The 12,755-nt window shown below is 40.1% G+C and overlaps 1 protein-coding gene across 3 annotated transcripts in view; it reads right to left on the bottom strand.

The window, feature by feature from the left end:
• The window catches only part of FTO (FTO alpha-ketoglutarate dependent dioxygenase), a 424,741-nt gene that overhangs the window by 305,358 nt on the left and 106,628 nt on the right, over positions 1-12,755 (bottom strand). For all 3 annotated transcript variants that reach the window (XM_064383071.1, XM_012447942.2, XM_064383072.1), the window contains exon 2: positions 10,524-10,601. In XM_064383071.1, coding sequence (XP_064239141.1) covers positions 10,524-10,601 — 78 coding nt within the window. The remainder of the gene's footprint in view (positions 1-10,523; positions 10,602-12,755) is intronic.

The raw sequence follows: 12,755 nt of genomic DNA, 5'->3' as shown, positions 1-12,755 counted from the left end.
CCAAATAGTTCTGGATTCCTCCCTGCACCCACCTTTATGGGTTCAGTGTGGAATTACACTTCCTGGCCTCCTCATGATGGATGAAACATGGGATTACTTCTGTCCAGTGAGAAATGATGGCCACCCCTCCCAGCCTGGATGTGTCATTGCCAGTGTAAGACCCTCCAGGATACTCTGCACCCCTCTCCCACAGTAGCCAGCTGGTGGCTGCTTGGATCTCTGAGCTGCTTTAAATGAGTAGTGACTCTGTACGAACCCACAAATGATACATAAAATGGACCAGAAATATTATTGTGCAAAGCCATTGAGATTTGAGAGTTATCTGTTACTATAGCATAATCCAGCCTGTTCTGGCTGAGGCAGAGTGCAGGAGATATTATGGAAGACATGCAGAAACCGGGAGGAAGTAAGCAAAAGAAAAACGAATGTGTCAAGTCTGAACGTGGAAAAATGACTTTACTAGGTAAGCATGGTAGGAATGCCCTGCTTCTCAAAATGTCTATCTGAGGTGTTGACCATGAATTGAAAGTGACAAAGAGAGGAGTCATGTGGCATACCACTATGCACTGTCACTGAGACTCTCAGGGATCCATGTAGGATTTAGAGTTTCCATATTTCAGTTATCCCAATTGGAAAACAGAAACAGTGATATTGTACTTTCTATTTATATAGCTCATAAAGAAAGCAATGCAATCCTGTAGGCAGAGACCAAACATTCTAGAGCCATAAGCAGTAACTCTAATTCTATCACTCTACTGGTTATTTTCTAAGCAAGTCTCTGAGGCCTTAGCATACTCAAAGCCATGATGAAGAAGTGATGAAGAAGGTAATTTCTTCACACTGTCAACACCTCCAGCACTCTCTGAATGGTCCTTAGTATAAAACAATAAAGAAAAGTATGGTAATTCCCAAGAACTTAGTTTTTGAACACACTCCCCTCTGGGACTAAGAAAGGAATACTGAAATAATGCACTCATCTGCACAAATGCCTGCCCTCCTCCCACTGAAATCTTGCTGCTCTTGTTCAGCATATACTGACTGGGTCTCAATACTACATAAGATCTATTTAACACAGGGAAATTATAACCCTATGCACCAGGAAATCCATATAACCACATAAATATCATCTGTAAATACCCTGACATGAAAAACATCATAAAAAGAAAATAATGACATGGGAAAATATTCCATTTTTTTCCCACTTAGATCATGTCCCTTTTCTCTCTGACATGTGCTTCTATTCCTGCAGTCCTCAAGTGCCTAGCACTTCAGCAGACTTTTCCCCCAACTCCACACCTGGATGGTTCTTCCCATCCCCTGGGTCGCTTTCTCAGAGAAACCTTCCCTGAATCTCCACCCTCAAATAGGTGGAGATTTTTAGCACCCTAAAAATGTCTCTCGTGCCTTTTTACATTTAGTTTTCTTTCCCAGCCCAGCTAAGATTCTGTTATCACTCCACATAATTTACTTCTCTTTCACAGCACTTATTCATTTGTAACTATATTTATTTAAACTAGTATTGGTTTAATAATCTGTCCTGTAAGATCATAAGCTCCTAAGATAGTATTAGTGGCCAGGCCCAGTGGCTTGTGCCTGTAATCCCAGCACTTTGGGAAGCTGAGGCAGGTGGATCACCTGAAGTCAGCAGCTTGAGACCAACCTGACCAACATGGTGAAACCCTATTTCTCCTAAAAATACAAAAATTAGCTGGGTGTGATGGCGCAGGCCTGTAATCCCAGCTACTCAGGACGCTGAAGTAGGAGAATCACTTGAACACAGGAGGTGGAGGTTGCGGTGAACAGAGATCGTGACATTGCACTCCAGCCTGGGTGACAGAGTGGAATAAAAAAAAAGAAGATAGTATCAATACCCATTATAGCCGCAGCACTTGGTTCCACATAAGTGCTCAAGACGTCTTTCTAAGAAAAAAAGCTTTAAAAGACTGAAGAAAGCAGATGAGTGGAAATCTTAGCTGCGCTGGGAAAGAAAACTAAATGTAAAGAGGCACGAGAGACCTTTTTAGGTGCTAAAAATGTTCTAAAACTGCTGTGATGATGGTTGTACACCTCTGGAAATTTGCCCAAAATAGTTGAATTGTACAATTTTAAAAGGTGGATTTTATGGTACGTAAATTATACACATATATAGTTAATCAATAAGCTTTTTTTAAAAGATTGATAATGTGAATATCTGAAATTTTAAAATTTTGTATAAAATCAATCATAAAATTAAAAAGCAAACAACCTTAAAAAAAAAAGTACAACCTATATGGCAGAAAAGGGCTTAATACTCTTAATGCAGAACCATTACAAATGTAAATACATATACACACATCCGCAAGCAAATTAATAGAGAAGCCTCTTAGCACATAAAACAATTAACTGGCTGGGTGTGGTGGCTCACACCTGTAATCCCAGCACTTTGGGAGGCAAGGCAAAACCCTGTCTCTACTAACAATACAAAAAAATTAGCCAGGCGTGGTATCATGCACCTGTGGTCCCAGCTACTTGTGGGGCTGAGGTGGAAGGATCGCTTGAGCCCAGGAGGCAGAGGCTGCGGTGAGCTTAACCCCACAGAGTGGGACCCCATCTCTAAAATATGTAAATAAATAAATAATTAATAAATGAATATTAACTGTACCAAAGTTGGAAAAAATATAATTTGTATTAAATTATACTTAAATTTGTTATTGTTTATCAAATTTGCATTAAAAATTTTATAATAGTAATACATATTGTTGCTAACAGCAAAATTCAACATTCTGATAGCGTGCAATTAGGAATGCAAAGTATTACAATGTTGCTTAAGGCCAACTGGACAACATCTATCACAACCTAAACACGCCCACATCTTTTCATTCAGTTATTCTACTTTTAAGAACTTATCATAAGGAAGTTATTAGAGAAACATACCAGGATTATAAGAATATTCATCACAGTATTATTGATAATAATTAAAAACTGAAAACCACCAAAATGCCAACAAGGGATTAGAAGGGAAAATGGTACAGTCACATGATGGAATATGAAAATAACAAACTTAAATATTTGAAAGTAAGTAGGAAACTATAGTTATAGAAGAAATTAGTAACAAGATAGTCTGACAAGAGGATCTGTTTCATTAAAAGAAAAACAGTACATAAATAAAGACTCACAGAAAAAAAAAAGTACTTGGAGAAAAAGATAGCCAAAAGCTGATGATGGTTAATCCCTGAGTAATGTACTTGAGCAGAATTTTAACTTTCTTCTTTAGACATCTATATTATTTTTGAATTTTCTAAAATAAATGTAAAATACTTTTAATCAGAAAAATCAGATAGAAGATGCTGCGCTAAAAAAATTCTTAATTTTCATGACATTTCTTATATTTGCCAATAGATTCTTTCTGATGGCTCTAAATGGTCAAAAATCTTTACAGAACTTCTGGTACTACTTAAAGATGTTGTTAAAGACTCTGGGGAATTTTCACTTTACCACAATGAAAACAAATAATAATAGCTGGCTGATTCTGTCACTATCTCAAAGAAAATGCAAGAAAGATAACCCCCAACCTAAATGCCCTCTTTTATTGTTTATAAAGTAATTAAATTAATACCTGACACACAAAGGTGCTATGTAGCATTTGTTCAATTTTTTTTTTTTTTTTTGAGACAGAGTTTTGCTCTGTCGCCCAGGTTGGAGTGCAGTGGCGTGATCTCGGTTCACTGCACCTCCGCCTCCTGGGTTCAAGCGATTCTCCAGCTTCAGCCTCCTAAGTAGCTGGGATTACAGGCATGTGCCACCACACTCAGCTAATTTTTGTATTTTTAGTAGAGACAGGGTTTCACTATGTTGGCCAGGTTGGTGCTGAACTCCTGACCTCATGATCCACCCATCTCAACCTCCCAAAGTGCTGGAATTACAGGCATTAACCACTGCGCCTGGTCCAATTTTTCTTTTTTTTTTTTTAAGTAATAATAAGTAACTTTGGAGAAGAAGTGAACATTAAGTAATTTAATATTAATTCATCCTGTCAAACAAATAAGTTCACTTTCCATTTTGGACAGGTACATGTAGAACATCAGATATCACACAATAATTTGGAACAGCTGTTGGCAGATTTTCAAATATGCTAGACTTTTTTCATTTAATCCCATTAGCGTTTTTTTCCAACAAGTATGCAGTCATGAAATTTATATTAGTAGGTGTCTGGTCACATACTGTATTTCTTGAGATCTACAAATGATCCTGTGGCATAAATGATGATTATATAGTTTAATAAGTATTTGGAAAGGTATTTTAGATATAAAATGCCAGTATGCCAGGCCTTTGTCAATGGTTGAAAGACGTGGAAAGCTAAGGTCTCTGGAGATCAGGCTTCATTTTCTGTCTATTTTAAGCCATTATATAAAAATTCTACCTTTTCCTCTCATATCAAGAGATGCCTCTGAAAAGATTTCACCATACAGAGAAGTCAGACATGGTTTTAAACGAGTAAGATACCAGTTTACCAGAGGCTCACTTAAATGAAGCCCAGTGGAACTTCAGTAGAGAGAAATAAAATTTAAAATCTTCAAGTGACTTGGGAAATGCCCTTCACTTAAAAGTGCTAGAATATTCTGATTTCAGAGGAGCATATTTCTAATCTGGCTGTTAGTAGATTTTGCCCCTAACACTTTCTATTTTGCACTCAGCAATTTACACCCTATCGCTCATAATATTTTCTATATAATTTTTGTTGTAAAATGCTTGCGACTTGGCAGCCACCCATGACTAATGGACTAAACACTCATCTGGCCCAGACTGTCTGCATAATGCAAAGTAGAGCCCCAAAAGGGATATACTTCTGGAGTAGGTGTTCAGACTCTGCCACAGCTATCACAAGACTTGAGGTATCATGTGCTTTGCTACAAAATGACACAGATGCTTATTCATTCATTCATTCAATACTTCATTTCATTTTGTTTATTTAAATTTCTCATATACTTGCTATGTACCAGGCACTGTACAAAGTGCCAGAGATACAAAGATTAAAAGAAGATAGGTCCTGTTTGATAGCATCTCATAATTTAACAGTATAGCCCTAAATGGAAACCAAAAGAGAACTTACCACAACAGAAGTGTGAGTATACTGCTATGGGCGTGGGAATAATTAGGAAGGAAAAGCTGGAAAATCCTTAGGTACTGAATACATATGTATTGAGCACATACTATTTGCAAAGCACTTGGCACTGGGAATAAGGAAGAGAGCAAAATGTCTTTTTTCTCTCTAGGAGTTCATGTTCTAGGTAGGTGAGCCAGACAATAAGCATATAAATAAGTAAAAATACATAGTATTGTAGATGATGATAAGTCTATGGAGAAAAATCAAGCAGAGAAAATAGGATAGGGAGTGCTGGGGTACGTATTACTATTTTACACAGGGTGGTCAGGGAAGGTCTCTAGATACAATTACCTCAGAGCAGAAGAAAGAAAGAAATAAGGATACAATCTCTGCAGATGCCTGTGGGGAGAGTTCCAGGTAGAGGGAACATTCAGTGCAAAGGCCTTGGGGCAGGAGTGAGCTTGGTTTATTCCAGGAAGAGTAAAGTGCCAGAATGGGAAGAAAAGCATGAGAAGGGTGGGGTGTGGGCAGGGGCAGGAAGTGAGGTGAGGGAAGCAGTTACAAACCCAAGCGTGTAGAGTTTTGTGGGTGCATGTAAGGTCCTGGGCTGATGGGAAGCTATTCAAGGGCTTTGAGCAAGAAAGTGTAATGAGCTGATTTATGCTTTCAAAAGATCACTCCAGAAGTTGTGTTAAAATGAACTAGACCGGGGGAGGGAGGCAGACCCAGTCAGGAGGCCGCTGCAACAGAGAGGATGGCAGTTTTGGCCACGGTGTAAGCAGCAGAGGTGGTGAAAAGCAGTCAGGTTTTTCATACAATTTAGAACAAAAGGAATTTTCCGATGCCTTCACAGAATATGTAGTGTTTAAGTAGGGTCTTTAAAAGTAGCTGCTCACCAGACAGAAAAGGGAAGAGAGTACTAGTGGGCACAACGGAGTCAGGGTGGAACCAAGAACTCCCTATTAAAGAGGTTTACGGATGGGCGCCATTTTAGGTCGCAGGATGAGATTACACCATAGAGGTAGATTGGGGTCAGAAAGTCAATGGCGGCCAGGCCTGGTGGCTCACACCTGTAAGCCCAACACTTTGGGAGGCTGAGATGGGAAGATCATTTAAAGTCAAGAGTTTGAGACCAGCCTGACCAACATGGCGAAACCCTGTCTCTACTAAAAATACAAAAATTAGCCAGGCATAGAGGCATATACCTGTAGTCCCAGCTACTTGGGAGGCCAAGGCAGTGCTGTGATCTTGGCTCACTATTATCTCTGCCTCTTGCCAAGAGGCAGAGATAATAGTGAGCCAAGATCACAGCACTGCATTTCAGCCTGGGTGACAGAGTGAGACTCTGTCTCAAAAAAAGAAAGAAAGAAAGTCAATGGCCTTATAGGGTGGATATGCTGAAGAATTTGAACTTGACCTTGGAAGCGAAGGAGAGTCCGCAACATTTATAAAACAAGGAGGTACAGGTCAGTTCTGATGGCACTGGGGAGGGCATGAGGAACGCCGATCAGGAGGATGCTAAAACTGCGGAGGCAGAAGGTGACCAATGTGGCCTACATAGTTCAGATAGTATCTGTGGGATGGGAAAAGAAAAAACAATTTGAGAGATGCTGAAGAGGTAAAACCACAGGGGCCCAGCGACTAAATGAGGGAAGAAAGCAGTGGGTACAAGTTGAGGGTGTTGAGCTTTCTAATTTCAAGAATGGAACTAGCAAACCCCATTAGAGAAGAGGCTGAGTGGGAAGAGCCTTGTAGAAAGAATCCTTATTAAAATGTAAGTCACATCCTGTCACATTTGTGCTCCAAGCCCTCTCATGCCTCCTCATCTCAGAGTAACTGCCAATATTCTCAGGACAAACTGCAACTTCCTGTATAACCGGGCCCCCGTCTCTCTCTGTGACTGCATCTGCCCTGCTCTCACCAGCTCTCTCCCTCTACCCCAGCTTTTTTGGCCTCGGGGGAAATCCTGTCTCTACTAAAATCACAAAAATTAGCCAGGCATGGTAGAAGGTACCTGTAACCCAAGCCACTTGAGAGGCTGAGGCAAGAGAATCCCTTGAACCCAGGAGGCAGAGGTTGCAGTAAGCCAAGACTGCACCACTGCACTCCAGCCTGGGCAACAGAGTGAGACTCTGTCTCAAAAAGAAAAAAAAAAAAGGTGGCCAGGTGTGGTGGCTCGCACCTGTAATCCCAGCACTTTGGGAGGCTGAGGAGGGTGGATCACCTGAGGTCAGGAGATTAAGACTATCCTAGCTAACACAGGGAAAGCCCATCTCTACTCAAAATACAAAAAATTAGCCAGGCGTGGTGGCATGCACCTGTAGTTCCAGCTACTCGGGAGGCTGAGGCAGGAGAACTGCTTGAACTCAGGAGGCAGAGGTTGCAGTGAGCTAAGATGTTGCCATTGCACTCCAGTCTGGGTGACAGAGTGAGACTCCATCTCAAAAAAAAAAAAAAGAAGGTGCACTTAGAGTGATTAGATATTGGTATCAGGGTTTATTATGGGCCTTGGAAATATAACAGAAAAGTCTTGATAGTTGTTCTGTTTGCATTTGGGTTTCCTTTTATCCCTCAGTGGATGGCTGGTTCAGAGCACAGCAGGCTGATAACCTTTTGTATTTTATTCTTCCTGTACCATTTTCATACCACAAAAGCTGAAATGGCTTGGCAGTTGCTTTGTGACAATGCGTGTAATCACGTACCAGAGGCTTATAGCTAGAAAAATATTAGTAAGCATTTCAGAACTAATTGCATTTTTGTACATTTACATGTCTTAAGGGTACTTTTAAAAATTATTCTTTCCCTGATTGCAAAAGAATATACATTCACTGCAGATAATTTGGAAGACGGGGAAAGCTCAAAAGAGAACACTCACCCTGTCACTATACGGTATGACATTTCTGTACACATCTGTCAAATTTTTCCAGATGCCAACTCCCTGGGTAGGTGTGTATGTGTGTAGAAGCAAAATTCAAATCATACTAAACTCGTCATCATCATATATATCTGGTTTTCCAAATTAACTATTGCATGCATGCATACATTCAAGCAAACACATTCAGCACCTGATAGGTACCAGGAACTGAACAAAGTACAGAGGATAAGGGAAGCCAGCATACAAAAAAAAAAAAAAATCATTACAATTACATGAGATTAACGCCGGACATGGTGGCTCACACCTGTAATCTCAGCACTTTGGGAGACCAAATCACTTGAGGTCAGGAGTTCGAGACCAACCTGGCCAATGTGGTGAAACCATGTCTCTATTAAAAATACAAAAATTAGCCAGACGCACTCACTTGAACCCAGAGGCAGAAGTTGCAATGAGCTCAGATCTCGCCACTGCACTCCAGCCTGGACATGGCACAGCGAGACTATGTCTCAAAAAAAAAATTAAGTGACATTAAGTGCTGACAAAAGTATAGATAAAGTACAAGAGCAGAGGCAGAGACAACTCTCTGGTTGTAGAGATGTCCTGTAAGAAGCTTCTTACGGGAGATGACATATGAGCTGCTACTAACAGGTAACACAGAAGTTCACCATGGAAAGAAGAGACAGGCGGGGCATGGTGGCTCATGGCTGTAATCCCAGCACTTTGGGAGCCCAAGGTATGTGAATGGCTTGAGCTCTGGAGTTCAAGACCAGCCTGGGCAGCATGGTGAAACCCTGTTTCTACAAAAATATAAAAAAAAAAAATTAGCCAGGCATGGTCTGTAGTCTCTGCTACTTGGGAGGCTGGGGCAGGAGAACCACCTGTGTCCAGGAAGCAGAGGTTGCAGTGAGTCCAGATGGCACCACTGCATTCCAGTCTGAGCAACAGAACTGAGATCTTGTGTCAAAAAAAATTTAAAAAAGAAAGAGGAGACAGATAAAGAGAAGGAGGTATGTCAGCAGAGGACGTAGCAAGAAGGCCCCAAAGATGAAACTCATAGCAAATTTGAAGTACTGCAAAAATCCAGTGTGGATAAAAAGGTATAGGAGCAGGAAGATGAGGCTGAAAATGCAGGAGCCAGGCGATGATAAGGGATTTGAAGCAGAGGGTTGCCATGCTCAGATTTACATCTTGGTTAGAAAATACTACAGCTTCAAGGATGAAGGTGGTTGGGCAAAGAGAGAAATGAGAGACCTATAAGAGGACTGATCGTGAAAAGGAAAAATGGTGCAAATCAAATGAGAATGGAGATAAGAGACAGTGTCCTAGAAATAATATTGAACTAGAAGTTGCAGAAATCATATTGACCTGGATTCTAAATAGGTAAAGTCCTCCCTTCCTCTCTTCCTTCCTTGGTTACTGATGGTCAGCTATGTACATGCAGGTGCTAGAGATACAAAGATGCTGTGACCTAATTCCTATACCCCAGGACTTTACATTCTAGTTGGAAAGAAGAGGTGAAAATTTATTATTTTTACATGCCCAGAAGACTTACTCTTCCTTCTTTGGAAACAGGACTCCAATTTTCCTTTGGGGAAGTCACCTATGTCTAAGTCACATAGTGCATGCAATTTGGTGGGAGTACTCCCACTCCCATCCCACTCCAAGAGAAGATGCGTGAACTAGGCTAGGCGAACAGGAGCATTTGACTCTCCTGAACACGATGACTAGTTCAGAGATAGGCACATGACTCCAACCAGGCCAAGAGGATTACTTTCTGGAGAATTTGATGGAACTAGGGAAAAAGAACTCACTACCTTTTTCTAAGATCCCAGATGCCAAAGACCAGATGCTGTCAAGAGTCCTGCTATACTCTCAGATGAGAGCCTATTGAGCATGAGGTCACAATGAGGAAAACTAAGCCAAGAAAAACAGAGAAAACCAGTGATCGGGTGACATCTTTTATAAAGTTCAAGTTAGCCACACACTCTTGGACTTCTAAGGCAAATCAATAGATTCCCCTTATTTTTTGCCACAGTGAGTTTGATTTGGGTTTTTGTCATGTGTAATTGAAACAGTGGTGACTAATTCAGAGAGAGAGACATGGAATACTATAATTCCAATACCATGTGCTAGGTGGTGTAGAGTTCTTTACAAGGAAAAAGAGTGCAATCGACTTGTAGGTAGGGTAAGCTGGGAAAATGTTCACATAGGAAGTGATGTTTAACTGAACTCTTGAAGAATTAGCCATCTGCAACAGGGCAAGTAATAGGGTAAGGAGTAAAAAGAAGGACAAGGAGCTTTACAGAAGTAACAGCACGAGCAGAGGCAAGGAAGTGTGGAATGTCTGAGGAAGTAAAAACAGTCACTATGCTAAAGTATTAAGTACACAGCAAAAAGCTGATTGTGAAGAAATGTACATGCTCTGTAGGCCATGAGGAGTCACAGGGGGATCAAATTCGACCTTTTCACCTGTTATCTAACCTCTCTAGCCCTGCTTCCTCACAGGTAAAATAAGATCAATCAGAACACATCACTGAAATTGATAAAAATATTAAAATACCTTACCTGCTGATAGAATTCATCATCTTTGGGAGTTAGATAAGGAAGCCAAGTGTCTTCAAGCTCTTCAAGAAGTCTCAGCTTCTGTTTGAAAATAATAATAATTACATATAAGTGAATATACAATGACCCAAATTTTTCCAATAAGAGAACACAAAAAAATTTTAGCCAACTTGAATTTATAATCTTTTGGAGATAGAAATTAGTCAAATGTCAATTATAAAATGTATTAATTAAATTATAAACTTTTCTTTTCTTTTAGGGACAGTTCACTCTGTCACCCAGGTTGGAATACAGTGGTATGATCATAACTCACTATAACATCAAACTCCTGGTCTCAAGTGATCCTCCCGCCTTATCCTCCCAAGTAGCTGAGACTAAGAGGTGCCACCATGCTTGAATAATTTCTTTTTATTTTTAGTAGGGACAAGGTCTCGCTATGTTACCCAGGCTGGTCTCAAAGTACTGGCCTCCAGCAATCATCCCAACGTGGCCACCTAAAGTGCTGGGATTACAGGCATGAGTCATAGCACCTAGCCAATTACATACATACTAAATTATATATGATATGAAGCATAAATTTTGAAATAATTTTATTCACTCTCTCATTTCATGAGACAATTTGATTCATTCTTCACATACATTGCTGCCATCTGGGTCTTTTTCATCACTAGAGTCACCTTACAAGTCATCCAATACAGTTTCTCAGAGCAAACGCCTGTCTGTATAATCTGCTTGAGACATAGTAGCTTGTAAATCCTTTTATGGTACTATCACTGGAAATACCAAACCAAGTCACAAGTATCCATTTGCATAATGTCAAGATATTTGGAATATTTATTCATCTTGTAAACATTTATTTGAGATCATATCCACTTACAGAATTGCTTTTTTAGAGTGATCTATCATCTCTACGATAATTACTAAATCTGTGTTAAACATCTTTGTTTCTTTTCTTTTCCAATTTCATGAAGCAGCCTTTTAAAGCACTCAAAGCCAGCATTGTCTGAGGCTATTTCAAGAGCCTATCTTTTCCCCAACAGTACTGTGCTATTCAAAGAAAGTAACTGAGAGGGGACCTCATATGATAAAGTATCTTATAAGGAATCAGATACATACAAGGCACCTTCCTCCTTCTGAGGGATATTTTTCAAACAATATCTGACCTTACATTCAAGAATATATGGAGTTTGTATGTGTACGTGGCTCATAAATGGCAAAAATGTACATATACACTCACAGACACCTATATACAGACATGTACATACTATAGACATTATCTGTAAGAAAGAAAGCAAAAACAGCAGAAACAACTGGGTTTTAAATAAAAATGCATAAATGCATCATCAAAGCTACTGTCAGCCAGTAAGTTACCTTTTAAAGAACTAGATAATGGTACACCTTGCTCTGGGCCAATATAGTCCCACTCAGTAAGAATATAGTTTGGTAAACACAAACTGGATTTCAGGCTCCACCTGTTCCCATGGCCACTGTCTTTATATGGTGCACAACCTACTGAACCAAACATGGCGGCCCTGGGTACTATCCTCTCCCACCCCAGGATAGCAGCCTTCTCTCACAAACCCATCACAATCAGAGTAGTCAGAGGAAACTTCCTTTTGGGTAGAACACAAATTCTCTCCGGATGTTTTTGTATCATTATCTAAAGTGAGGAAAGAGAAAGGGAACAGAAGTATAGCCCCCAATTGACCTAAGAGACACAAAACCAAATTCTACTCTTAGGCATAATTCTATTATATTTATTTAATCAAAGCCTTTGTTTAGACTATAGGTGTTTTCTCATTTATAATGAAAAGGCTGACTTACCAGTTAAACTATGAATACTTTTTTTTTTTAAGACAGGGTCTCACTCTGTCCCACAGGCTAAAGTGTCCCACAGCTCACTGCAGCCTTGAGTTCCCAGGCTTAGGTGATTCTCCCAACTCAGCCTCCCAAGTAGCTGGGACAGAAGGTGCTATGCCACCATGCCTGGCTAATTTTGTTTTACTTTTTTTGTAGAGATGAGTCTCAGTATGAGAGCCAGGCTGGTCTCAAACTCCTGGGCTCAAAAGAACTACCCGCCTTGACCACCCAAAGTGCTGGGATTACAGGAATGAGCTACCATGTCTGGCCTAAATTACGAATACTTTTATAATTATAATACTAACGTTAACACACACCATTACAAATAATCAACAAACGAGTGTGGATAATTCACTACTGGTTAATCGATTTATC

Source organism: Aotus nancymaae, unplaced genomic scaffold, assembly GCF_030222135.1.
Source record: "Aotus nancymaae isolate 86718 unplaced genomic scaffold, 86718_ANA_hifiasm-v0.15.2.pri h1tg000030l, whole genome shotgun sequence".
Classification (NCBI taxonomy): domain Eukaryota; kingdom Metazoa; phylum Chordata; class Mammalia; order Primates; family Aotidae; genus Aotus; species Aotus nancymaae.
The sequence above is the reverse complement of the archived record's forward strand: the minus strand, read 5'-3'. Positions and strand labels throughout refer to the sequence as shown.